The sequence below is a fragment of the Pararge aegeria genome, chromosome 22 (assembly GCF_905163445.1).
Source record: "Pararge aegeria chromosome 22, ilParAegt1.1, whole genome shotgun sequence".
In the NCBI taxonomy this organism is placed as follows: domain Eukaryota; kingdom Metazoa; phylum Arthropoda; class Insecta; order Lepidoptera; family Nymphalidae; genus Pararge; species Pararge aegeria.
This window is the reverse complement of record NC_053201.1, coordinates 7,279,673-7,306,336: the sequence shown is the minus strand read 5'-3', so window position 1 is coordinate 7,306,336 and position 26,664 is coordinate 7,279,673. Positions and strand designations below refer to the sequence as shown.

Here is a 26,664-nt window from a genome sequence, read left to right as displayed (position 1 = left end):
AAAAAATATCGTAATATTTCTATTTTAAACTAATATGTTCCTTTTAACTTATATTTCGTTACTGGTATAGCTAATGTATTTTGTTGACAAGTTCAGCAAAGTTTAATTCTTGACGTAAATAAGGATTATCTTGAACATAATGATAAAAAAATAAAAACATGGAAATGACTGAAGAGGGGTATGACGGCGAGCAACCATTATCTGCATGGGATATGCCAGGACCTTCCTCAATAGCTGCTATACTTGGTTCCATATATAATAATTCTACGTCCTCTGATAATCCACCAAGGAATGGTAAGTTTTATCCGTTTTAATATGTTTAGGCATTTATTAAGGCAAATAATGTGATGAACTTATAAATGATGATGGGAGAAAACTGCCACTCCATAATTAAGCTCTATAACATGAAAGCCCATTACCCTCTGCTATGAAGTAACAAATGTTTTTAATTATTATTTTTTATTGTAGAAGAGATGGAATGTGATCCATTGTTTGCTGAAAGTGATGATGATGTAGAAGTATTGCCCGCACCTGCTGATGAATCTACGGCAAGAAACGTCCAAACGCCAAAGAATGCTATTTCATCCAATTACATAAATTCTACAACACCCACACAACCATTTGAAGTTAATGTGACGCCTCTGTCAGCACACACACCAGTCCCGGAGGAATACCAGCCATTGCCCGATAGTTCAAGTTCCATTGAATACTCTATTGGCAGAAGTAATCCAGACGGCACAAACGCTAGTGGAACTTTTAATGATGTCAATATACGTTATCAACCCAAACCAGCTTATCAACTTAGCACCTTCAGTTACCGCAATGGAACTAATCCAAGAGAATACATAGTGGGCCCATATGGTCATATGAACATGATTGTGCTTAGTGAAGAAAGAAATTATTTATCACAACAGCCAATCAATTACGCACTTTCAGCTCGACCCCAAATCCAAGAGACAAATTATTCAAATTCAGGTTATACAGCTCTACAACCAAGTGCTGGTCATTCTTTTAGTAATTTTCCTGCTGATGGAAACCCAACTGAAAGCCGGGCACAAAGTTTAGAAAGACCAAGTCGCAAACTAAATATATCTCCGAGAAGAAAACAATCAAAAGAGACTCAAGCAAGTCCAAATTTAATAGAACTGAGTTCTGATGAGGAAGATAGCCCATCAACACCAAGCAAAAAACCTTGTGATAGTGGTGTAGGTAGACCTGAGATGGCCAGAGATGAAGCCACAAGAGCAGGCAATAGTCGTCGGTTATGTGGATTAATTGATGCTCCTGCTATATGCGGAAGAGTTGGTGTTAAGGCAGAACCACAAGACCAGTTAGAAGTGTCCACACAAACCACACAACCAGTGGCAGTTGAACCACAGCCCGATGAGCCTGTTACCGCACATAGACAACATTACCAAATCCGTAATGCCCCTCAAATTAAAGAACAAAGTCAATCTGTGAACTACCTGCCTCGTCCAGGCTGTGGGTGTAAAAAAAACAAAAACACATGCTTTTTCCATAACCCTTCATCAGAGCATAGATCAAATCCAAATTACTTTAATTACCATAACGGAGCCCACCATCATCATCATCACCATAGGATTCCATGCGCTCATAATAGTAATGGAGCATCTGGTTCGTCACACCCTAGTACTTCAAATATCAAAATAGAGCCCGGAACTCAGCCAGTTATAAAAGTTGAAGTAAATCCTCCCAGGCCGTCAGAAAATATACAGCATTCTTCAAGCATTGCCGCAACTATTAAGGTAGAGCCAAATGGACAGGTTCCCGTAAAATCAGAGCCAACCACACCAACACCACAGCCATGCAATAGAACAAACAATGCTTACAATAGTACAGTGACTGTTAAAGTGGAAGAGTCAGATAGTCGGCGATGTTGTGATGGTGGAGGAGACAGACGGATCAAAGCTTCTCCTCAACCAGGAACTAGTTCAGCAAGACATACCATGCAACCTGAAACAAGTCTTTCAACAATACAAAACAATAATAACCAGGTAATCATTGGTGAATGTTGCACATAATACCCCTTATTAGTAAAAGCTGTAAAATAGTTGCATAGTTAGTCAATGTTGTTGAGGACATTACTGAACTAGGAATACCTAAACTATAGATACATCACACACTTGTGTTATCTGGGGCCCAAGTCAGGTACTGCAATTGATCATCAGTGGTCAATCAATGACAAGAAGTACTAATGAAATAAAATTATTTATTATCAAATTGTTATTTATTTTATAACATCTTTTAATATATTTTTTATTAGTACTTTATGCTATTGATCAACATCTGATACGATTTGTAATCGTAGGTAAATAGTGCAGATCTTGATATGATTAGGGAACTTACACACATATGCATAAAATCTGTGGCAAACAAATGTTTTGAAAATTGTTATTTTTCCCAGGAAACTAAGCCAAGCAGAGCAGAATCATCAACAAGCAGTGGTGGCCATGTCTTATCCGCACCAGATTTGCAACTTGACTGGGTTTCAGACTCAAGTTCTGATGATGATGTGCAAGTCTTGGGAGATGAACCAAATACTGTGAGTTTATATATATATTTTTTTAAATATATAGACAAGTACTTGACTGCAATCACACCTGATGGTAAGTTATGATGCAGCCTAAGATGAGCGCGCTTGCCTAGAAGATGCCTATTCACTCTTGATTTGAAGGTACCCAGATTATAGGTATCGGGGAAGACGGAAGATGGGAGGGCATTCCAGGCCTTTGCAGTGCGGATCAGAAAGGAAGAAGCAAAACGCTTCGTACGTGTTGATGGTATTTCAACCACGTAACGGTGCAGATTCTTTGAGTATTTTATGAGTGAGTATTTTAAATAAATGTTCATAATGTTATAGTATATATAGTCAATGAGTTGTAAAGGTAAAATGGTGAGGTTACATAGCACAGAGAGAAATCTTGGATGCTGGGTTTGCAAGGTTTTACACGGTGAGTTGGTATACCCCCAGCTGAAGGACATTAAACAAGTTGCAAGGATTGCAAAATCGTCTGCTGCTGAGTTCCTTGCCGGCTTCTTCTCGGTCTTTTTCTAAATTGGCGGATAGGTGAACAAACAGAATGACTTGATGTTTTCATAAGTATTTATAAACTAGGCCTACTTGAATTTTGTTTTTTTTTTTTGTTATACTAGCTAAATATTTAAAATACCTAAAAAACACCTCCCTTTAAACGATTGATTTTAAAAAGCTAGTCTAGAAGTCATGGCATATATAGTGCAATATGTAAACAGATGAAACAACATATTTGAAACATGATTTTGTTTATTTTTTCAGAGGGAAGTAATAGACTTAACTAGCTCCCCAGGTCGCACTGGTCAGTCTCCTGAAGATGTCCCTCAGGCTCACATAGGGGCTGTACGGTCCCCAAGGCCCCTTTTCGAGTCAGTACCGCATCGGGAACCACCTGTCTATCACACACCTCCAGTACCATCGCATCCCCATTTATTGCATCGGACAAGGCAAGTTGTTTGTCTGTTTCAATACTTTATTTTAACACAAAGTAAATTTTATCTAGACATTGAGAAAAACAAAGCTAGGTTGCGCTATTGTTGCATAAATTTTTACTTTAAGTTAACCCTTCAAGACAGTACATAATGTACATCTAACGTGTATAATACTGTGAAGTATTATTTCGGTTATCAATTACACGTTGTTCTTATATTTTACACTACAAGTTAGCCTTTGATGTCAATCTCACGTCCGTAGGGTGAACCGTTTTTTTCTTGAGCCATTTTCCTTTGTGTTGTAGGCTTATACTTTGCATGATATAACGATTGGTATTTTTTTTAATTTGGTTACATTTGTTATTTGTGTATTCATTATACTACTTCTTGTGTACAACCTAACCTTATAGTCTAGAAGTTTTTTTTCACTTTCGTTTGTTCGTTTGCCTGGCACAGATCGCGTTTTAGCGAGCCCATTGTACCTGTGTATTATATTTATTGTCTTTTCGTTTATAATTTCATTATAAATTATATATATTTATATGTGTTAATGTTATGACATACTTTTAAAATATTGCACGCAAAAACTATTTAACCGATATTCATGAAACTTTGTACACATATTCTTGGAAATGTTAGAAGTAATATAGGATACTTTTTATGCGAGATTAAGCTAGGTTCTTTTGGGAGAGGGGATAAAAGTGTTTGACGATTTTACACCATAACTCCGACAAATTATAACCGATTTAAATAATTATTTTTGTACTATAGAGGTTATAATATGTTTAATTTTGCCCAAACTGTGGTTGGAGATAGAGAACAGAACTCCTCAGCGGGCACCAGCAAACACCTCATTTAAGGCTTAGCGATACTGAATACTTTATTTTTTTTAGAACTACAACTAAATTGGATGCCACATCAAAAAAATCAATAATCGAACGCAGACGAAGTCGCGGGCAACAGCTAGTCTATATATATATGTTATCTATGTTAGGTGTACAATAAAGTGTGTTTGCGTCGCGTAGGGTGCGTTGTATGGTGACGTGCCGCGGCTGCTGCTGCCCGTCGCACGGCTCGCACGGCCACAGCCACCTGCACGCGCACAGCCACGGCGCACTTCCGCCGCGCGCCCCGTACGCGCACGCGCCGCACACAACGCACAACCCGCCGCCCGCCGCGCACCGCGAGTACTCGCCCTCGCTGCGCTACCACGCGCTGCCGCCGCACGCGCGCGCCGCCCTGCCGCCCGGGGCTCCCCCCGCGCCCGCCGCGCACTCCGCACACTCCGCACACAACCCGCCCGCCGCGCACCGTGAGTATACACAACCGGTTGACGGCCGGATCCCCATAGACAACTGGAAAAGTGATTGTAAATAAATTAATATGGAAAAGTGTTTTTAAATCTATATCTATCTATATATATATATAAATGTTATGTTGGTATGTGTACGCTTCAAGAACTCATAAAGTACTGCACCGAGCTGAAATTTTAGCATGATATAATATTATTATATATCATGCTAAAATCAAAGATTGTTTTTATCTATTTTTTGCATCAGTCGCATATCCGCGAACGCGAAATTACAGTTTTTTTTTACGATCGATGTACCAGTGACCGCGCCATCTGCCGAAAGCGAGAAAAACACTCGCTGACATACTCGTATGTAATGTATTCTTCGTGCCACAGCGAAGCGTGGCAGGGTACAACTAGTGTACTATAAAAACCAACCGACTCGGCATTATTGTATCTCAGACTTCATATTCTACACGTTCAGTACTCTACTTTCGACTTCAACAATAACGTACTGTTGTATTACAGTGGGGGAGCCACTGAGCCGCGCCCCGCCGTACCTGGTGCATGAGCGACTCTGGCAACGACAACAACACATGCTTGTGAGTACATAATTTTTTTTTTTAAATATATACACAAGTGTGTTATATACTTATATAGGTATTTATGTTATATATTTACATATGTTGTATATGATTGTTAGTAGTTTACATTAATTATGGGTAATTTCATGTCTGTTTATATTTTATATGTATTTATATGTTTATATTATACAGTGTAAACTCTTTATAACGAAACTCGAGGGACTGAGCATTTTTTGTCGTTATAGAGAGTTATCGTTATATGGAGTGAACAAAAAAAAACCAAATTAATAAGAATTTTTAATACAAGAATTTTTAATTGTATGTATGTCTTAGATAATAAATGCTTATACATATAAATTATTGTTTACACATATAGTCTGATAATTTAGTCTGACGTTTTTTGCTATGCCAGTACTTGTTTTGTATTATTTTATGTATCCTATTCATATCTAGATATGTGGTGGAATCGTCTTGATAAAACAACAAAAAATTTTCTACCAACTTAGCGGCATCTAAAAAAGTAGGTTTACGACTGATAATACGATAGGTACCCAGTATGCTTGGTCGAAGACCATCACTTCCGAGAAAACAATGCGTCATACTGCACGTGTACAAGGCAATTAAGGATAACAAAAGCTAGACCGACCTCGGATGTTTCGGAGCTTCAAAGTCTTTTGTTACCTGATAACATAACACAAACAATAATACCGATAATAAATATTTACTGTCTACAAATATGAACACATTTCTTCGTAATAGAGAATGGCGTATCGCTATAAAGAGTGTTTCAATATGTGAGTTTTAACGCAAACCAACCAACTTGGGCTCACTCCAACGTTATAGGGAGTTTATCGTTATAAAGGATAACGTTATAAAGAGTATTGTATTTATATTTATAAAAATTTATTTTATTTATATATTTGTATAATTTTAAATCTTATTTATTGCACCACCTACCTCTTTTCTATGTTTTTTCCATTTACGCCATTGGTTGCCTGGAAGAAATCGCTATGTAGCGATAAGGCCACCAAATTTTACTCTCTTTATATGTATTTATATCTCTGTAACTACTTTTTTTCTTTGGTGTACAATAAAAGTGTATTCATTCATTCACAAGTGCTTGACTGCAATCACACTTGATGGTAAGTGATTATGCAACCTAAGATGGGGCGCGCTTGCCTAGACGATTGCCTATTCACTCTTGATTTGAAGGTACCCAGATTATAGGTATCGGGGAAGACTGAAGATGGGAGGGCATTTATATGTACATTTTTTACGTACAACAAGTAAAGCGCTTACGTGCGGAAACTGCCCAGAGAGAAGAAGAAGAAGATGTACATTTTTTTTTTAGAAAGTAAATAAATTTATTTTCTTTCAGGAAGTGCAGCGTCGAAATATGATGGGCGATATCACCCCGGCCCTAACGCACTTTCCGCCGCACGTACCCACTCGGCCAGCACCGGTGATGCTTTCTGTAAGTTTTTTTTTTTTTTTTTAACTTTACTAGTTAAATCATCATTCATCATCACTCATCACCATCACTGAAAAGCTCAGCGGACTACGCGGTTGTCAGTTCAGTTGAAGGCCAATGTAAAGCATAATGCTTCTTTTTCTTTATTCCACTACAAGTTAGCCCTTGACTGCAATCACACCTGGTGGTAAGTGATGATGCAGTCTAAGATTGTAGCAGGCTAACCTGTTAAGGAGTACGGTAGTCATAGCCTAATCGGTTTCTACCTACCTAAAGACCCACACAAACCTGAATGGAGGAGATGTTGACTTAACAATTATTCATTGTTAAGTCAACATCTCCTGAGGATGCTCCGGTTTCGGAGCGAAACGTGCGTAGCCTTCGGCAATGTACCCTACATTGCCGAAGATCTGTTTGGTGTGGAGTATAAGGATTGAAGAAATTATAAATTTCACCATACTCCTGCTTTTCGCGGAGTATAGCAAATTAAGCTTAATTTTCAAAAAACTCTAAAAACTTTTAGCACTTTAAGTATAGCAAATAATTCAAGCCGTCAAGAAACTCAGTAGTTGCTCTTTTCCATCATTCATATGTCCATACTTGTAATATTATTTGTTCTTAAAAATAATTGGATTTCTTTGTTTCAGTTCCCTGATGACCACATAGATCGGGATCTTTTGCCACCACCTTTGACTCTGTAAGTTGGATTCATTCTGTATAGTATCATTATCGTCATCATCACATCAACCCATTACCGGCCAACTACTGTCTCCTTCCACAATGAGAAGGGGTTAAGGCTGTAGTCCACCAGGCTGGCCCAGTGCGGATTGGTGGAATCCAACCACCTTTGAGAACATTATGGAGAACTGTTAGGCATTAGTTGTTAGGTTTCCTCACGATGTTATCCGTTCAAGCAAGTGATTATTTTAATTGCTTAAAACACATATATATGACTTAGAAAAGTTAGTCGAAGTCCTAGCCACTGCGCTATCACCGCTGTATCTTATAGTAGCTGATGAGTTAGAATTTCTGTCCCTCCTTCCCTCCCTGGTGAGATGTCGTGCGATTTCATTAAACCCCCTCCCCCATCCCCCAGATCACGTATGGTTTTTCAAAATGTGGGTTTCTTACGCAAACGCGTTGTATTGTTATTGTAAAAAGAAAAAAAAAATTCTTCGTGCTTTTATTCACGACTAGTTAAGACTAGTAAAATTAAATCTTAAGCATGTACAATCTGGATTAAATGTACCAAAAAAGTATAATGTTTTTTTTTTCTATCGGAAATCAGAAAAAAATGCGTGATGTTTGCTGAGATCCCCCCTCTCTCCAACGTAAGATTAGATGAGATTTGACTCGACAAAGTAACGCCTGCTTCTGTCCAATATATAAAAAAGTTTGGTATGAGGCTCTAACCAGGTTTTTAAATTACAATGCAGAATGGTGATATCAAAAAGAACTCTCGGCTAAGTTTGCTGTGGGCTTCTTCTTAGACCTGGGCGCGCTTGGAACCCTCGTAGCTTTAGTTTTATGTTTACGTATACAACGTGTAAATGAAAACCGAAATAATACTTCAGAAACTTTAGAGGTATATTATTTCCTGTCTCTGATACTTATCTGTTAAACCAAATCGCTAATAGTTTTTGAATAAACCATTGCCATAGTTTTTACTGAATGAAATCAGATACAGCCCTAACATCACATGCAAAAGTAAAATCAAGTGACTCCTGTAATTTTATCAGGTACGCGTCGCGTAGCGCATGTACTATGCACGTGTCGGTGCACGGTCTTTTATTTTCAACAGGGTTGTCATAAATAAACAATTCGAATGTCGTGTTTTCATAAATGCATATTTAGGTTTAATTTTCTTTACAGGGATATCCTTATGAAATATACTTATGCACCCTTCTGCAGTTTTTCGGTATTCCGTTACACATTGTATATAATGTAGTTATCGCCATCGTTTTATTACCATGTTAACGATCTGCCTGGCGCAGCGATAAGCGCTGTGGTGTTATATGCGGAGGTCCCGGGTTCACTTGTTTTTTTTGTATATTTATAAAACATACTTTAAACTATAAAGTAATAAAAGACAGTCGCTGTTTACAATATAAGACATATCTCTAAATAAGTTCAAAGTTTATATGACGTAAGCTTATAGAAAAATCCTATTATAATATTAAGGATTACATGTATGATATAAAGCTAGGGTATGAATTGCTCTAACTTCATAGCTCAACATGAACTAGATTGTGAGATGGTGATAACAAAAAAACACCTAGCTTAATTTGTTGTGGGCTTTTCTTAGATCAGGGCGCGTTTGGAACAAGCAACGAATGCAGTTATCACTATCACTGACATTAGTGTAACATGTTGAATGTATGAACGCTTCATAAATGCCTGTAATAAGGTCTACATGAATGAAACATTTTTGAATTTGTTAAACAAGTTAGAAAAAATGTAGTGTACATTGATATTCAAATAGGGCCATAAATGGCACTGATGTGCCATTTATGGCCCTATTTGAATATGTGAATATTTGACTTTGAATAACAAACGGTTTTGTTCGCAGCGACGGACAACACATCCACCATCATATGCACCATTATCTACAAATGCAACCGCCGCATCTGCACATCTCTATACAGCCGTCGGTCATGGTGAGACATTTCAAATTTAGATCCGTTTTCACAAACGATACACATTAAAACAGTATTTTTATGTAACTAGTTCTTTGGTCTAGTGATTAGCATGTTTAACTACGGATTACGAAGTCTTGGGTTCGAATCCCAAGTTGGGCCAAACAGTTCTCATGACATGCCTCATGTCGGAGAACACGGAAAGCAAGCGGTTTCGGATTATCACTAGCTTTAAATCATGAATTGGGTTCGAATCCCAAGTTGGGCCAAACAGTTCTCATGACATGCCTCATGTCGGAGAACACGGAAAGCAAGCGGTTTCGGATTATAACTAGCTTTAGATCATGAACAGCTTATCACAGTCCACTAGTTTAGTCCAGCCTAAACGCCTCTCCCAACGAGTCTCTGTTATATAGAGGGATGGGAGGACTCACAAAGGCAGTGTGACGTTAAATTGTTTGGATTATGATTTTATTTATTTTGTATTGTTTACACGAGAGAAGAAGAAGAATCACTTTATTGCACGTATAACATACCCGAACAAAAACATTAAGGAGCATACAGTAAATAATGTAGACATGCAAAGGTGGCCTTATTGCTGCAAGCAATCACAGGCAACCTTTACAGAAAGGACTTACAGCAATAGAACGGGATAGAGTGTTTTAATATAGGTATACATAAATACCAAAATGTATAAATACAAATACATAGATAATTGAAATATATATACGTAATATATAAATATAAAATATACATAATATATAAAAGTAGATTTTAAAACATAATTTACAAACAATAATAAAGCAACAACTTCGAATGTCATCACACAAAGAGATCATCCTTCAGACGACTCTTATATTTAGGAGCAATATTTTCAGTCTACAATTTTACGCAACATTAAGCTCAATTTGCTGGGATCTGGGAGATGTGTGAGATAAATATGTTTGGTGGAATTTATAACATAATTTGCCGAAAACTCCGAAACTCCACTATCATAACAGTTTTATCCGGATAAAACAACAATTCTACGCGCCTCGTAACACTTGTAGTTACAGGCTAGTAAGTTTTAAGGACTGAATCGCATTATTTTAATTTCTTTAGTACTTCAGGTGATATGATTACGTGGTCACCGAGTCTTATCCAATGTTAACACATTAAGTATAAAGATTCTTGGTACGACCATCAGTTAAAAGTAAAAAGTTGGCGGAACATGCGATTTGATTTAATAATCCGTCTTATCTGACCCTTATTAGTGAATTATAAATGATTTTATCTATAGGGAATTAGCGTGTTTGCTTTTTAGTAGATAATAACTAGTGAATGCCCTTGACTAATCCTGCTTTTGACCAAATTGAATATATCGTACTAGAAAACCAGTATGCTAATCGAATCAGTTATGAGTTATGCAAAAACTCTTCTGAAGCTCTGTTCGTGGGTTTTATAAGTACCCATTGATTTTATGATTTTTTTAGGGTTTTGTTCCAATAAAGCATTAGTATATTATAAATTTAAAATGCATTTAAAAATTTTCGGAATCCACAGGATTTGAACCTGCGACTCTCTGGCAATCGCGGCCTGAGCGCTTTCTCCAATTAAGCTACGGCTCTCCTACCGTCGTTGCCGAAATAGTATATGTCTTTCAAATAAGTCTTATAGCGACTGTAGCATCATCTAGTAGGAAACTTTGCAGTTTCGATATACTTTTTTTCTAAAGGTCCATATTACAATGAGACACGTTTGAAACAAGAGATGACACATTGTTTTTTTATAATTTTTAGTAGTGTTTAATTTATAAAATTGATAATTTCTCCAAGTGTAGGTAAAAACACTAATAAAAATTATAAGAAAAAAAAATAGAAAAAGCAGTAGTAGTAGCAGAGCTTTTTGTGACAGAGCTCGTCCGGGGAAGTACTACTGCCACGCTTATTTCGGCCGCCGATCAGCATGGCTGCGTTCAGGTTTTCAAACCGGAGTACAGCAATGATGCTACCACCGGCAATCACGCCCAGCAGGGCATCACATGCAGAAGACAAAAATTATATCCCCCCCTGAACTCATATTAACCTGTCCATATGCTAAAACACGGGAACATGGAATAGGAGAAGTTTACTACCGTTTATTATTTATCACACAAATATTATTTGGATATTTTTTCCACTTGTTCGCCAGCGCTCTGAAAGTTGATAAAGCTGTGGGAGGAGATAAATTTGTATCCTTTCCCCGGGGATACAGTTGTCTCCTGCCCATGCTAGCCGTGCAGGACTTGGTAGCCGATATAATTATATTTACATGAAAACAACACCTACGCCTCATATGAATGTATACAGTGCAGCATTTTGGCATGCCAGTTTTGCTCTGTCTAACCGAGATGGTCTTCCACGTAAACTGGTCAAAACTAAATATAAATTATATATGGTAGGTATACATGCATGTTTATTTAAATGCACCACCTACCTCTCTTCTTGAGCTGTGTTTAACGCCTTTGGTTGCCTGGAAGAGATCGCTATGCAGCGATAAGGCCGCCAAATTGTATACTTTTTGTTAAATTTTTATTTATAATTTTACTATATGTTTATATGGTGTACAATAAAAGTGTATTCATTTATTCATAAATTATCATCATCGGCCCACTACAGAGCGCGGGCCTCCTCCCACAATGAGAAGGGGTTAAGGCCGTAATTCACAACGCTGGCCCAGTGCGGATTGGTGGACAAATAATAACAATACACAAAAGAATGTAATGAATGATGTCAACCCCATGTCGGAGAACATGAACCTAAAGCGATTTCGGATTATAAATAATAAATATACTTCGACAATACACACACCGCCATCTAGCCCCAAAGTAAGCGTAACTTGTGTTGTGGGTACTAAGATAGCTGATGAATATTTTTTTATGAATATAATACACATACTTATAATATACAGATAAACACCCAGACACTGACAAACATTAATGTTCATCACACAAACATTTTCCAGTTGTGTGTGGGAATCGAACCGACCTTAGACTCAGAAAGCAGGGTTGCTGCCCACTGCGCCACTCGGCCGTCAAATTTTAGGGATTATCACTAGCTTGAGATCATGAACAGCTAATCACAGTCCACTGCTGGACTAAACGCCTCTCCCAGCGAGTCTCTGTTATATTCCCTAAGCCGCCTCGTACGAAACCCGCGGGAAGAGGGAGGGGGGACTCACATAGGCAGAGTGACGTTAAATGTTGTGGATTATGTTTTTATTTCTTTTGTATTCCTTACAAAAGAGAAGAAGTAGAAGAAACACTTTATTGCACGTATAATATACAGGAAAAGAAACATTGAGGAGTATACAGTAAACAATGTTGACATGCCTTATTGCTGCAAGATTGGTGGACAAATAATAAATATACATAAAAGAAAGTTATCATTGATTTAAATGATTTTTAATCAATTTCATTTTTATAAAACCATTATTTATTATACAAATTGCCTCGCAAGAATTAAATGTTTATGTCATTATTAATTCTTAGCCACCTCACATAAGTAGGTACTATTGTTAAAAAATTAAAATCTCTTTAAAGTAGAAGTAATCTTGACGGTTTAATGAAATCCTAGTATTCTATTTTGGGTTTCGAAGTTTTTAGCTTATGGCCTCGGTGGAACATATTTTGTTGCAATTAAATGTAAACCGGCATATACTTTGACAATTGGGTCTAGCAAGCGGCGGCTTCGGGATCTATCTATAATCTGGGGATTATGAATGATTGATAAATTGTTTGGCGATAAATCGATGATAAGAATATAATATGGTAGGCTAAATTTTAATCTACGTTTAACAGATTTACGCTATAGACCTGTGGATTCAGTTTATAAGGGCTACAGGGTGCCCGACTTCTTTGCTTCCCGAAACATAAGAAATTTCTGCTTTCTTTTTTTGTATGCATAACGTATGTATGCTTTTCAACTTGCTTTTTAAAAGGAAAGTAAACAATTTGACATGAATTATTGATTCGTTAAAACTCAACCTAATTAATTAATTATAATTGTAAATTTCCCGTTTTATTTTCTGAAACATTATACAACGTGTAAATGAAAACCGAGATAATACTTCACAGGCTTTAGAGGTACATTGTGTACTGTCTCTGAGACTTATTTTTGGGACCGAAAACTTTAGAGTTTTTGAGTAAACCACTGCTATAGTTACTGAAATAAATCAGATGCAGCCCTGACATTACATACGAAATTCAAAATATGTCACTTTATTAGGTACGCGTCGCCTAGCGTAGGTATTATGCGCGGTCTTTTATCTTCAATAGGGTTGTCATAAGTAAACACTTAAATTGTTTTGAATTCGTTTGTATGGAAAAATAAATATACTCCTTTTGATTTAATATCTTTACAGGGTTATCACCCTTATAAAATATACTTATGCATCCTTCAAATTTATTTCGAAATTCGGCTACACGTTGGTCGGTATAGGTCTTATGTTTAAGACGACGACAGGGAGTTGCGAAGTTCCCTTACAATTAAAGTAGTTCCATCACTCGCAATCAGTGAACCCTTTAATCATTACTAGAAACTAGATAATCAGGTATCGTTAAACCGGAAAGCATAAGCTAAGGGTAGAACTAGTTCGAAGTCAAAAGGTCATATATTATTTTAGCAGTGGCATGTGTAATCCACCCAACTTGTAAGATTGTGCAGACATTGCTATTAATACGGTTGAAGGCTTTCACTACATGCCATGATTGTCTTATACAATCTGAAACTCAGATCAAATCAAAGGTTATCCGATTTTGTTCAAACAAAATTATTTATTTGAAAAGAGTGTTTAAGTCTGAAATAATTATCTAGGAAATCAAAGCTAAATTACTTTATATAAACACACCGTTACATTGCTAAGTGCTAGATCCGATGCAAGCGGTCATTCAACCTAGTCAACGTCCACACAAGGCATCCGCTTTTAAACCGGTGAATTGTTTTCCTTATCAGAAAGCGTTCCCAAGTATTTACCAGCAAAGCAAACGTTTTTATTAATGAAAATTACCATGCTTTCCAGGATTTTAGGAAAAGTTAACAGTGCCTATATTATTTACGCATAATGTTATTTTATACTAAAGAGTGCAGTGAGTGAAAGCCCTGCTTCCGCAGTATTGAAGTCAACTTTCACTCAAACGCACAAGTAAAAGTCGCTAGAAAATCTCACACTTTGCACTTAGTACGTTTATTATTTACGTACAATTGAAGAAACTACAAAATTAAAAGTCAGGTCATAAATAAAAAAAAAAATCTCGTCATAATGTAATCAAATATTTTTACGACTTACTTACCACGATTATTTACAAATAGTATTAAGTTATTAATCTGCGACCCTTACAATCCCTTGATACGTTATCATTTGCAAGCTATTCATCATTTTTCAGTCATTTCGGAGATTACCACGCGATGTCTTTCCTGTAATTATTTAGTTCCTTGCTACGATTGATTTATGTTATACTACGAACATGAACACAGTAGTTACAAGTTGTAGTTTATGTCCTTTATTGAATTAAAAAAAATATAAAGTTAGCGTTAATGAAATAAATGATAAAATATTTAATTTACTTATGAGTTCCACGGACTTTGAGTGCGATTATTGTGGCTGTAAATACTTTACAGGTTGCAAATATTTAAAGCGAGAAAATGAATCAAAGTTTAACTTTGGTAAGAAAATTGTATACAAATTTTTATAACACAAGTATTTTTAAAATAAACAGATGCTAAAGTGAACGGTAAACGTAGCCACGTTAACGAAATTAATAGATTTTTTTCCCGGCGAGTTTACATCCTACAGTTATGTCTGGTTGTCGCAGATCACAGCAAAATAAGCTTAATGTTGTAGACTGAAAACTTTGCTTAGGTTAATTAGCTTCAAGCGGCCGCACTTACGGGGGACCGAGATTCCATGCACGCACCTCTTATTTTGCGAGAATATAATATCTCATGGTTAAACGATAAAATATAGGAAACGGTATAGGCAAGAGATAAAAATTAAACCCCTAGATAATATCCCCTGACTGTGGATTAAATTTAAGTATCAATAAAAAAAGTAACTTAATGCGTGTTGATTCCACCAATACGCGATTGGCCAGCGTGGTTGACTTACGTCCTAAACCATTCTCATTTTGAGAGGAGATTCTGGTATTGAGGTGATTATGATGAATTAGTTTCGGTGAAAAAACAACGATCCAAGAAGTTTACTTCTTTATTAGTTTACTTCTTTAATAGTTTTAAAGGACAATGTGAGATGGTGATAACTAAAAAAACAACCGGCTATGGCGCATTTGGAACCCTCGTAGCTTTAGTTTTTAGTTGACGAAGTTAGTTATCGCCATCAACTCACTCCTATGTCATATTTTACATGTATGTAAATTAACAATCGACTTACCAGAAACGGACATAAATTAGTGATATCTGCATATCGTTTGCGAAAGGTGCAGAACTCCTTTGTGAGGTTGAGTATACGCTTTTACAACATGATTCCTAGGGAAATTCTTGACCTACCAATGCATACATTTTAAAAATGTGTAAAAACGCATTTAGTACAGCGAGGTTACTATACATTTGATGAATTCCTCAATGACAAGGTAGATTGAAAGCAGCCAGCCTCGCTCTCATCTCCCGCAAGATAGCAAAATGATTGTACATGTTGATGTTGGAAAAGAGCAACTACTGAGTTTCTTGCCGGCTCTTCTCGGTAGAATCTGCTTTCCGAACCGGTGGTAGAGTCACTAAAAACATACATACTTGACGTTTCAAAAGTGCTTATAAAGTAGGCCTACATGAATAAATGAATTTGAATTTGAAATTTTTTGTATTTTAATTGTACGCATCAAAAGTGCCATCTGTGTGCCTATTTGAATAAAGAAATATTTGACTTTGACATCGAAGTTTTTACGTTATGTCTCGCTTCTCTAGGGTTCGGGCGCTTTAGCCACTCAGATGGCTGCACTTGTGCGTGTGGCCGAGGCAGAGCGTCGAAGCGCACGCGGTGCGTCGCGCGCTGTCATAGAACGCAACACATACCGCCACGCGTACGCACGCCCCGCACCGCACCACCAGGACGAGAAATGCACCATCTGCCTCTCAATATTCGAAGTCGAGTCCGACTGCAGGTAAGCATAACTGCCATTGCAACACCCTAGAGTTTCGAACCTTATTAAGACATTATTTTTGTGTTATTGTATAATATATTATTCCACTACAAGTTAGTCCTTGACTGCAATCTCACATGGCGGTAAGTGATCGGGCTAACCTGTTACTGAGTATGGTAGTCAGTGGCGTGCACTTCATACACGCACAAAAGCACTGCCTACCCTATATTTTTTGTATAACTCGTAAAGGGGAAGGATTTTTCAATTTTATGCCATTTTTCTTCTCTATGCGTGCCCTGGTCAAAAACCCTCTGCACGTCACTGATGGTAGTCATACCCCTAATCGGTTTTTACGCGACATCGCACCGGAACACTAAATCGATTAGCGGCACGTCTTTGTATGTAGGGTGGTAACTAGCCACGGCCGAAGCCACCATTAATAGCCTATTACAGTCCACTGCTGGACTAAATGCCTCTCCTAACGGGATTGATTGCACAATCACCACGCTGGACAGACGGGGTGGTGATGGCAGTTGATGCCAATATTAGGACAGAGGACGCTGATACTCATTCTCCATTATATTCTCATAGGGAAGGGAAGAGGCCTTGATAACTGTGTTAAGAATAACCGATAGTATAAAATACTTATTTAATTTTGTTTTATAATCACGTTGGTGTTGTAGATACAATCACTTCAGACGATTTTTTCCACTGGTTGGTCTATTCCTGCAATACAAGTCCCTAATATCCGATCGGAATTTCCGCAAACAGTACGTTATACTATTTAGAACGTTTATCATCTCGATATAGTTTAAAACAAAAAGCATTTTTTTAATGTATTACACTTTAAGTTAGCCCTTGACTGCAATGTCACTTGGTGGTAAGTGATGATGCAGTCTAAGATCGTAGCGGGCTAACCTGTTAGGGAGTATGGTAGTCATACCCCTAATCGGAGATTACAGTCAAAGGCTAACTTGTAGTGGAATAAAAAAAAATAAGAATAGGATAACCCTCGAGTTGCATCGGTTCACAAAAAAAAAAAGCTTGTTGTAAACTTTTTTTTTTACAGTTATAATTGACAGGCTAAGAAGCTAGTCCACCGGTTGGTTATTGGATAAACCATAAAAAGACGAAAAGCGTTCCGTAACACGTCGCCCTTTGTTCATCAACCTGGGGCTTAGACGTTTAAGTATTTAGTACCGTAATTACACCGGCAACCACGCCCTTCAACCTGCACACATAGCATTGCAACAATGCTGATTTGCGGCACTTCCCCGGACGAGCTCTGTCACAACAAGCTAGATACTTCTACTACTGCTAATATTCATTTGCAGACGTTTACCATGCATGCACCTGTTCCACATGGAGTGCGTGGACCAGTGGCTCAGTACCAACAAGCACTGCCCCATCTGCCGTGTCGACATCGAGACGCATCTAAACAAGGACGCTACCTTCTGAACAGGTATTGTTTCGATAGTGTCTTTCTCAAACACGCTTGGAAATTCGAGCATTATTTTGACAACCTTCGGGATACTGGCTGTACTGGATACATGCGAGTAGAATGAAAATCCATGTCTCATGCAGTGGCGTGCACTTCATATATGCACGAAAGCACTGCCTACCCTTAATTTTGGATACAACTCATAAACGCGAAGGATTTTTTCATTTTATGCCATCTTCCTTCTTTATGCATACCATGGTCAATAACCCTGTGCACGCTACTGGTCGCATGGTTTTTGCGGCCAAAGAAATTATATTATAGTAAACTATTATAGTATATACTTACGGGTATTTATTAGGGGCCTCATAAGAAGGCTCAGAGTCACTCAGCGGGCGATGGAGAGAGCTATGCTAGTACTATCTCTACGTGATCAAATCAGAAATGAGGAGATCCGTAGGAGAACTAGAGTTACCGACATAGCTCAGCGAGTCGCGAAGCTGAAGTGGCAATGGGCAGGGCACATAGGTCGGAGAACCGATGGACGTTGGGGTCTTAAGGTGCTGGAATGGCGACCCGGCACCGGTAAACGCAGCGTAGGTCGGCTCCCAACGAGGTGGTCAGATGACATCGGCGGCCTAGGACCGTGGATTATGTAACTCCCTAAAAAAGACCTATGTCCAGCAGTGGACGTACATTGGTTGAAATGATGCTGATGAAACTCAGATCTGCAGTGTAATTTTAAAATAGGATGATCTGTTACTCAAAAACATTGCCACCATGGAGGTAACTTGAAAGGTTTTATTTTAATTTCGTATGTCTCTTATTATAACGTTTTTAATTAAAACAATAAAACAAATACTTTATCGCGGTAAAATTTACAGTTGTTCGTCATTAATTTTGAAAAGTAATTGTATCTGACAAAATGAGTGGAAATGAAGACATGTTTGGAAAAAATACATCGTACCTCATCGTGTCATACGTACCTATGTGTTTACACGTTCATCTATCAATGCATCTTTATGCTATCCGCTGCAGTAACTTACTTTAAAAAAAAAAAGTAATAACGGGCCAAGTTGGTGACCATTGACGAATATTTGTATTTTATTTTCTCCACGGCATCCATCCATATAATACTCGCAGTTGCCCGCGACTTCGTCCGCGATGAAATTTTAACTTTGTTTTAAGCAATTTAAATATCACTTGCATCAACGGTGAAAGAAAGCATCGTGAAGAAACCTGCATGCCTGAGTGTTCTCTATAGAACTATATATCTATATATTCTCAAAGGTGTGTGGAGAGTGTGGCTTTAACCCTTTCTCTTATTGTGAAAGGAGACCCGTGCCCTGTAGTAGGCCGGCATTGGGTTGATGATGAAAAGGAATAACCTAAAATCTGTTCTATGAATACGTTATCAGGTCACAGTCAGAAAAAATGTATACTCTCTATAACTTTCTATACTATAATATTACTATCTGATTTATAAAAGCGAAGTTTAAAAACTGTTAAAAACCTCCTAATATAAAAACAAAATTGGTAGTATGCACCTCAGGGTCATTTAAGCAGATGCCCGAAACTCTGTCTGTGTAGAATTCCTGATTTCCCAGGAGCTTGAGATGATCTCCCGCGTTACCTATGCCCATCTCCGGAAAGAAAGCTACCGTAAATTTCAATTTAGAAATCGGTTCAATAGTTTAAACGGTAGTTGGCAGTTGATTTGAGTTAAATGGAAGTTGCAAAGAATGTTTATCCCGTATGCTGCTGTTCTAATTTTACCAAAAAAGAAAAAGGAAAAGGGATGACTTAATCATCCCTTTTCCTTTTTCAACTGGGCCGGTATCAGCATTTAAAACTTCTCGGTTGTTGTACGTGCATCCCCGACTTATTAATAATAAATATACTACAATACATGTGTGTATGGTCGTAGTATATTTATTCTTATATTATATCGCCATTTACTCCCAAAGTAAGCGCAGCTTATGGGTACTAAGAAAACTGATGAATAATTTTATTTTATTTATTTTCATATATACTTATAATATATAGATAAATACCCAGCCACTGGAAAACATTCATGTTCATCACACAAACAGTTGTGGGAATCGAACCCACGGCCTTCGACTCAGAAAGCAGGATCGCTGCCCAATTCGCCAATAGGCCGATTAATTTTTAGTAGCTCATTTATTCACAATTACTAATCTAAATGTGAGTTTTGGTGTCTCTAAATTCAAAACTTTCATACAAAGTTTCAAACCCAGTTTAAGGGTTTAAACTGGGTAAACTGGGGTAAACCCTTTGAGTAATAAATGCGGACGAAAAACGAGATCAACAGCTAGTGAGGGCTATAATTAAAAAAACACTTATTCGATCGGGCTAGTGAGTAAACGTGAGGAAATTTAAACAAAAACAGAACAAAACATTATAAATACTTTATTAGTAATGTCATGTTTGCAATATTTTCAAAATTCGTTATCTAGAGGGCCTAAAGAACCTATTTTTCATATGCTTTATTTCCTTGCATGGGCAGATTTTGTAAAGAACATTATCAAAAAGTCGGACTCAAATAAAAACTATTTAGACAATAGAAAAACTGGTGCTTATTCTAGAAAAAAAATATTTATTGCATCTACTTTATAACTGACTTCTTAATATCATCTGTTGCTTTCAGTTTATCCTCAAGATGCGGCGCATTGATGATCGCCTGTTGCTGTAACTCCAAGCTCTCTTGCTGCAATATGTTTGTTAATTGCTTCTGAGTGTTGCATGCCCTGAAAACTCAATTTCTACTTGTAACCGTTTTTGGGTCTCAACAAATTTATGTGGATGTTTAGAATATAGGCCGCGCAATAAGAGCTGATGTTTTTCAAAAAAACAATTTATTTCAAATTTAAAAAAAGAATAAATTATTATTTTACTATCAATTTCTAAAGACTATAATATTCTACGTACTTTATGGTCACGATGAAGAGTAAAATCTGTGATCTACCATGTATTTTTTTGTTTCCACTTTTTCTTTCATTTGTTTAATGAATTATCATATTTAATGTCAGTCAGAATTATTATATTTAATGACTTATTAAAAGAAAATGTATTAGTGTAAAATAAATTTACACTGCCAAGCAATTAAGCCATCCGGTATGATGCAGGGTCTTTGAAAAACTGTCATACTCATTCCTTCAATTCCAAGTACGTCTGACCGCGGAAAAAGGAGGCGACATACGTCAGTAGTAAGTGCAATTTTTGTTATGTGACACGATTTTCCTTTATTTATTCGCAAAACTTACATAATATCACGTGACTAAAGACCGCAGTGAGCGCTAGTACTTAATGCAAATCGCAGTTTCTAGTCGTCGATATGTTATAAGAGGTTAAGAGTTAAATGAATTTATGGCAAGTGCGGTGCATTTGCGACTATAAAATTCTTACTTCTCAACTGTAACATACGTTCTTAAAGGTCGCTAAAATTCGTGCGATTAATAATCAATGTCTGTGCTAGCACTAGGCTAGGTTGACGCGACTTTACAACGCATAAATACGTACGTTGGTGACGTAGCGTTCTAAAGCAGGTCGCGCGGATTATTTAACCCGTTTCGTGCGATAGTCTCAAAAGCGTCTTGTATTTAAAGTTAATCCTCTAATCGCAGACTCAAAACGCTGTCGCCTTAAACCGCTGTACGTACTAAACGTTGTTTGCGTAGGAGAAAATTACATTAACTATGTGTATATCACATATCATCATGTGAGATTGGAATAGTGTAAATGTTAGCGATTCCTGTGTATGTTAGTAATTTGAATAATTATATTGTAAGATGTTTATATCAGCTCTTATCACGCCAACTGTACATAATAAATAAATGTGAATGATATGTCTATTAAAAAGTAACACAAATTTTGGTTAGACTTAATTATTACAAATTCCGTAATACAAAAGTTGTTTTAATGTAATTTAATGGAAAACAATAAAAGAAAAATTGTATTACTCAAGTCTAAATATGCAATCAATATGTACATACTTCTTAAATGTAACATATAAATAAATGTATTATCTCTTTATATTAATTATTGTTATATTTTATCACTTCATGTTAAAGGTAAAGTGAATTTTGTTGTTTAATTGTAAGTCTAGATGCAGAGAAACAAAGTTATTATTTAGGCATGAAAAAGATTTGCTTCTTGTTACTGACTCAAGGTTGTATGTTGTATCATGATTTTTTTTTATTTTAGTTGTGATTATGTTTTTGAGGGTTTCTGGTATGTTTGTAACTAATGTTTTAAATTGGAAAAATAATAAATGTAATAATTGAATTTACTCGTATATAATATTATTAAGTACCTGACTATGTCCATTTTCATTTATATACATTCACCAATACGCTAACCTTATGCTTCCAAATACCAATTACATTTTAATAATTTTCGCTTTATTTTATCATATAATTCAGCATATAATTCTTTTTTTCATTTGTGTATGGCCATAGAAAAAAAGAAGAGAAATATTCAAAGCTTCAATAACAAATGAAATAACTATTGCCTAAGTTTGTTAAGTATATAATTTTTTTATTACGAAATTAATTAATTTTGTATGATGTCACTCATGTATGTATGTTTTAAAGTATCAAGTTTCATAACAAACATGTTACAAACATGTTAAATAGATTCTGAGGATAAAATACCATTTATATAGAAAAAAAATCTTTCCAGTGTACTATTGTTTGAATTTTTAACATTCAACTTATTTCCTTAAAATATAAGCAAATATTAAATTTTTAAAAGGATAAGAACAAATAATACAAAAAGTTTTTTTTTTTTTATTACTATAAATGTGTTTTTATAAGAATATGAGCATAGCTTTACGAAATTGGCAGTCGATTTGTCTTAACTGACTGATTAAAACAATGTACTTTAAATTATTTTCACTCTGATTCTAGATTTACTAAAAATAATATTTAAGTTTATAAAGTGATTTTTGTTATATTAATTTTGCATACTTAATTTTTAAGGGATTTATAGAAAAGATTTAAAACTAGATGTAAAAATATATATCACAACTTATTAAAACCCTTAATATAAAATATATTTTGTTTTATTTGTTTACCTGCATGCATGGTCAATTCTTTCACATATAGCATCAGAGGCTGCTATGTTTCCTGACAAATATGATATTTCAGCAGCTGTAGTTGCTAACTTTTCTGCATAATCCATGTAACCTGTAATTTTATTTGGAAATCCAATAATATACAACAAATTGATTTTGATACCATTTTCAACTAAGTTCTTAAACAACTTTCAAATGAGCAAAGAGCTTTTTTTTTAAATTTACAAATTGGACTGCCATGCTTTGCAGTAGAATAAATCAGAAGAGACTAGGCAGGGTTTTATCTTTAAACAAAATCTACTAATATCACAATAGAATGCCGCCTTTTGTATACTGTTTCTGTCTGATTTTTTTTATTTTTCTGTATTTTTTGTGTGTAAATAAAGAGTATAAATAAATATAATATTATAGTAATACCAGTATTTTTAGTAAATCTCAAGTAACCATTTTATAGTTAATACACAAAAATCAATATATAATGTAGATGCAGTCTTTCAAGTTGCTGATGCCTGCCTTTTGGTATGAGTCTGCAGTCCCTATCAAAGTGCACTATATTTTAAAGCAGTTTGAAGATCAGAATACCACAGATCAGATAATTATCACCACCCCTCCTACTCTCACTGGGGTAGTACGAATAGTCTAAGAGAATATTACAGAGAACAGGCACCAGAATGGTCAGTGCTACTACTATCTACTGTGATCACTAAGCTTTTTCCTAGAGTGGTGATTATTGACAAACCCAATTAGGAGAGGCCTATAAGTTGGCTAACACTGTCATAGACTAATAATTATTAAATATATTAATTTAGAAGTATTAAATATAACTTATAATATGTACTTCTGAGTTGAATTAAGTTCCTAGTGCACTTGCTAGCTAAATAGTGTCCAAAGTTGTGAAACATTAGGTTACAAACAATCAACAAACCTTTACATCTATCATATTAATATAGAAATTGATTGAGTCTGGTAGTATTTATTTTTTTGGTTTATTAAAACTTACTGAAAAGATTTCTTAAATTGTGTTTAAGGTCACATAAAGAACCTCTGACTGCCACCAACTGGTCCCAGTGATCTGGTGGAGTGCCATCATCACCCCATTCAAGTGCTTGTCTCACCAGGCATATTTCTTTTGATAGGGCTTCTCTTAACCTATTTATTAAATATAATAGCTTAAGTGTAACTAAAGCAGTGTCACTTACAAATCGTGAATAAATATTTACCAATTTTTTTTAATTTATGTAATAAAATTTTTAATTTACTACTATTTAGCTATTTTAGTTGGTCAAAATGTTATGGAGAGAAGGAACAATCAATCAATATACAGCAGTCAAATATGGCTATATAGAATAAATCCAATAGCAAAGTTAAAGCAATTGCTAAAGTCATAACATCAAATTTCTTATATCTACTGTTGGAACCATTAACTACATAATAGAGAATAGAGGTAATGTGCTCTACTCTACTTCAGTGAACAATGGAAAAATAATTGTTATTGTTTACCTTTCACTAGTGTCCTGAACAGCGACTAATGTAACTGTAAGAAGTTGCGTCGCCGCGTTCACAGTCACGGTTGTAGCTTGTCGGATCAGAAATTCATGTTCTAAACTGTCTGGATTCCATGTTACATCTACTTTTTTCTTTTTATCTTCGCAAGAAACTGTGGTTAATAAGCCCAATGTAACCGGTGCGATATTTCGTATTTTAATGACTTTTGCACTGCTAAAACGCTGTGCATTCCTAAAGATTCGAATTAATTTGTCTCTGAACATACTTTGTGTGGCGTGTGCGACTGAAAATGATTTAATTTCTGATCTTTTTAGTCCATATTTTTTTTTACAACCTTACTATTATTTTTATTCTAAAAAACTAAAGAAAAACAAGAACAGCAAAAGTATAGATTGTCAGGCAATTGTAATGTCAATGTCAAAATGTTCATTCGCAGTTCAGATAATGTCATATTACCGGTTTAGTAGGGGAGCCCACGATGCTAAATGGGGATTTACTCGAGCGTCGTAGAGACCTATTAGGATGCATGACTTAGATGATAAGAAGAAAATTTTTTTATATGATATATACCTTTACATCGGTGGAGGAAGCGGCTATAGATTTTTAAATATGTAAAAAAAAACTGTTGCATGGACATCCTCGAGCGCGTCAGATATTGATAGCATCAATGCCCTGCGTATTTTTAATTATGTACGTATGTTAATCTGATCGTTTGCATGATGCGGGTGGTTGTATTTAAGGGTTTAAAATGAAAAAAAAATATTTAATCGAAATTTAATTTTCTAAGGGAGTGTTAAGTGCACCAAAAAAAAGCTCTCATTCACTAATCTGACGATTTCGATGGGACGCAAACTCGCGGCCATTTTCATAATGTGCAAAAAAAAATCGCCATTTTGAAATACTCAAGCGCGTCAGATTAAGATATATATGGTTCATCTTTATATTCTAAACGTACTGTCTCATAATCTGAGGATTATCTAGAGGGATTCGCCTAATCTGACAAAAAAAAATTAGAAAAACGGTTCACCTTAAAGGCCATCCCTGCAACTTCCCGCTAATTCCATTCCTGGGCGCTTAATATTGTACTTATGACATTTTTGAGCGCAAAATATAATTTGTGATATTTTGAGCTCGCTGAGTTCAAAGAAATAATATTTCTATGCATTTGAGCTCTCCCAGCTCGAAAGTCTGATAGAAGTTTCATAGAACACTATTTTTGGAATTTTCAAACCGCAATAACTTATGAATGGATCAAGCATTTTCACGCGGTTGGCGGAATTCGACGCAGTTTTATTATCCTCATAAGTAATTTTGCAATTTTAATTGATCGAACCGCAAATTTCGGAGTAATCCCGAAAAAACACTGTTTCTTTCGTTCACGATATCTCTCGAACGAATCAACCGATTTTGACCAGCTTGGTGGCGATCGACGTGGTTTTTCAAGCTCAAAGGCAGATTAGTTTTAGTTCACTCTCCAGAATCAGGAGCATGTGTTTCGGAGCTATTTCCCGAAACTTCCGGTGTATTGTCATGTTCCACTACACTTTGATCTTGTAAATACTAAAAGTCTCGCAGTATTTTAAGTGCAGTAAATAATTTATAGCACTGTGCGTGATATAAATCATTTCATGATGATTTCATCGACAATTCGAGGTTATCATATGTTCCTCGAGACTTTCGGATAACCGGCTTGCTCCGACGATATTCCAAAATATTTACACATTTTTTAAATGTTTCTACCGTAAATTTAATTGTTTTTTGTAAGGTAAGGAATTATTTCCTTCAAGATATAAAAAAATTTAGCTACGCTCGAGAATGTCGAGATGACGTTTTTTTTTTACAACTTTTTAGGATGTAATTAACTCACCCTACCTTAATCTGACGCGCTAGAGAATTTCTGATGGTCAATTTTTGTTTACTACTCTGATCCTGTATCCTTGACGGGTGGCCTTATATATGGGCCTCATGTTTTGTGGAGGTACTTACTTAACCGGGTACAAGGTATCCCCCTGTATATTAATCTGCCGACCTTTTGTAAATCCCGAA

General features: G+C 36.1%; 2 protein-coding genes across 2 annotated transcripts; one reads left to right on the top strand and one right to left on the bottom strand.

Annotated features, from left to right (window-relative positions):
* LOC120633968 lies at positions 1-20,786 on the top strand. Its single transcript, XM_039904404.1, has 12 exons — positions 1-294; positions 469-2,015; positions 2,426-2,563; positions 3,317-3,501; positions 4,512-4,798; positions 5,306-5,379; positions 6,740-6,835; positions 7,480-7,529; positions 9,402-9,489; positions 16,404-16,600; positions 17,914-18,041; positions 20,686-20,786. The coding sequence occupies exons 1-11, from the start codon at positions 159-161 to the stop codon at positions 18,035-18,037; spliced, it is 2,922 nt and encodes a 973-aa protein (XP_039760338.1). The 5' UTR covers positions 1-158; the 3' UTR covers positions 18,038-18,041; positions 20,686-20,786.
* Positions 20,431-25,034, bottom strand: LOC120633624. The gene is made up of 4 exons (XM_039903882.1): positions 24,613-25,034; positions 24,113-24,261; positions 23,113-23,224; positions 20,431-20,785 (listed from the first exon to the last, which is right to left on the bottom strand). The coding sequence occupies exons 1-4, from the start codon at positions 24,879-24,881 to the stop codon at positions 20,644-20,646; spliced, it is 672 nt and encodes a 223-aa protein (XP_039759816.1). The 5' UTR covers positions 24,882-25,034; the 3' UTR covers positions 20,431-20,643.
* Positions 25,035-26,664: the final 1,630 nt, after the last annotated feature.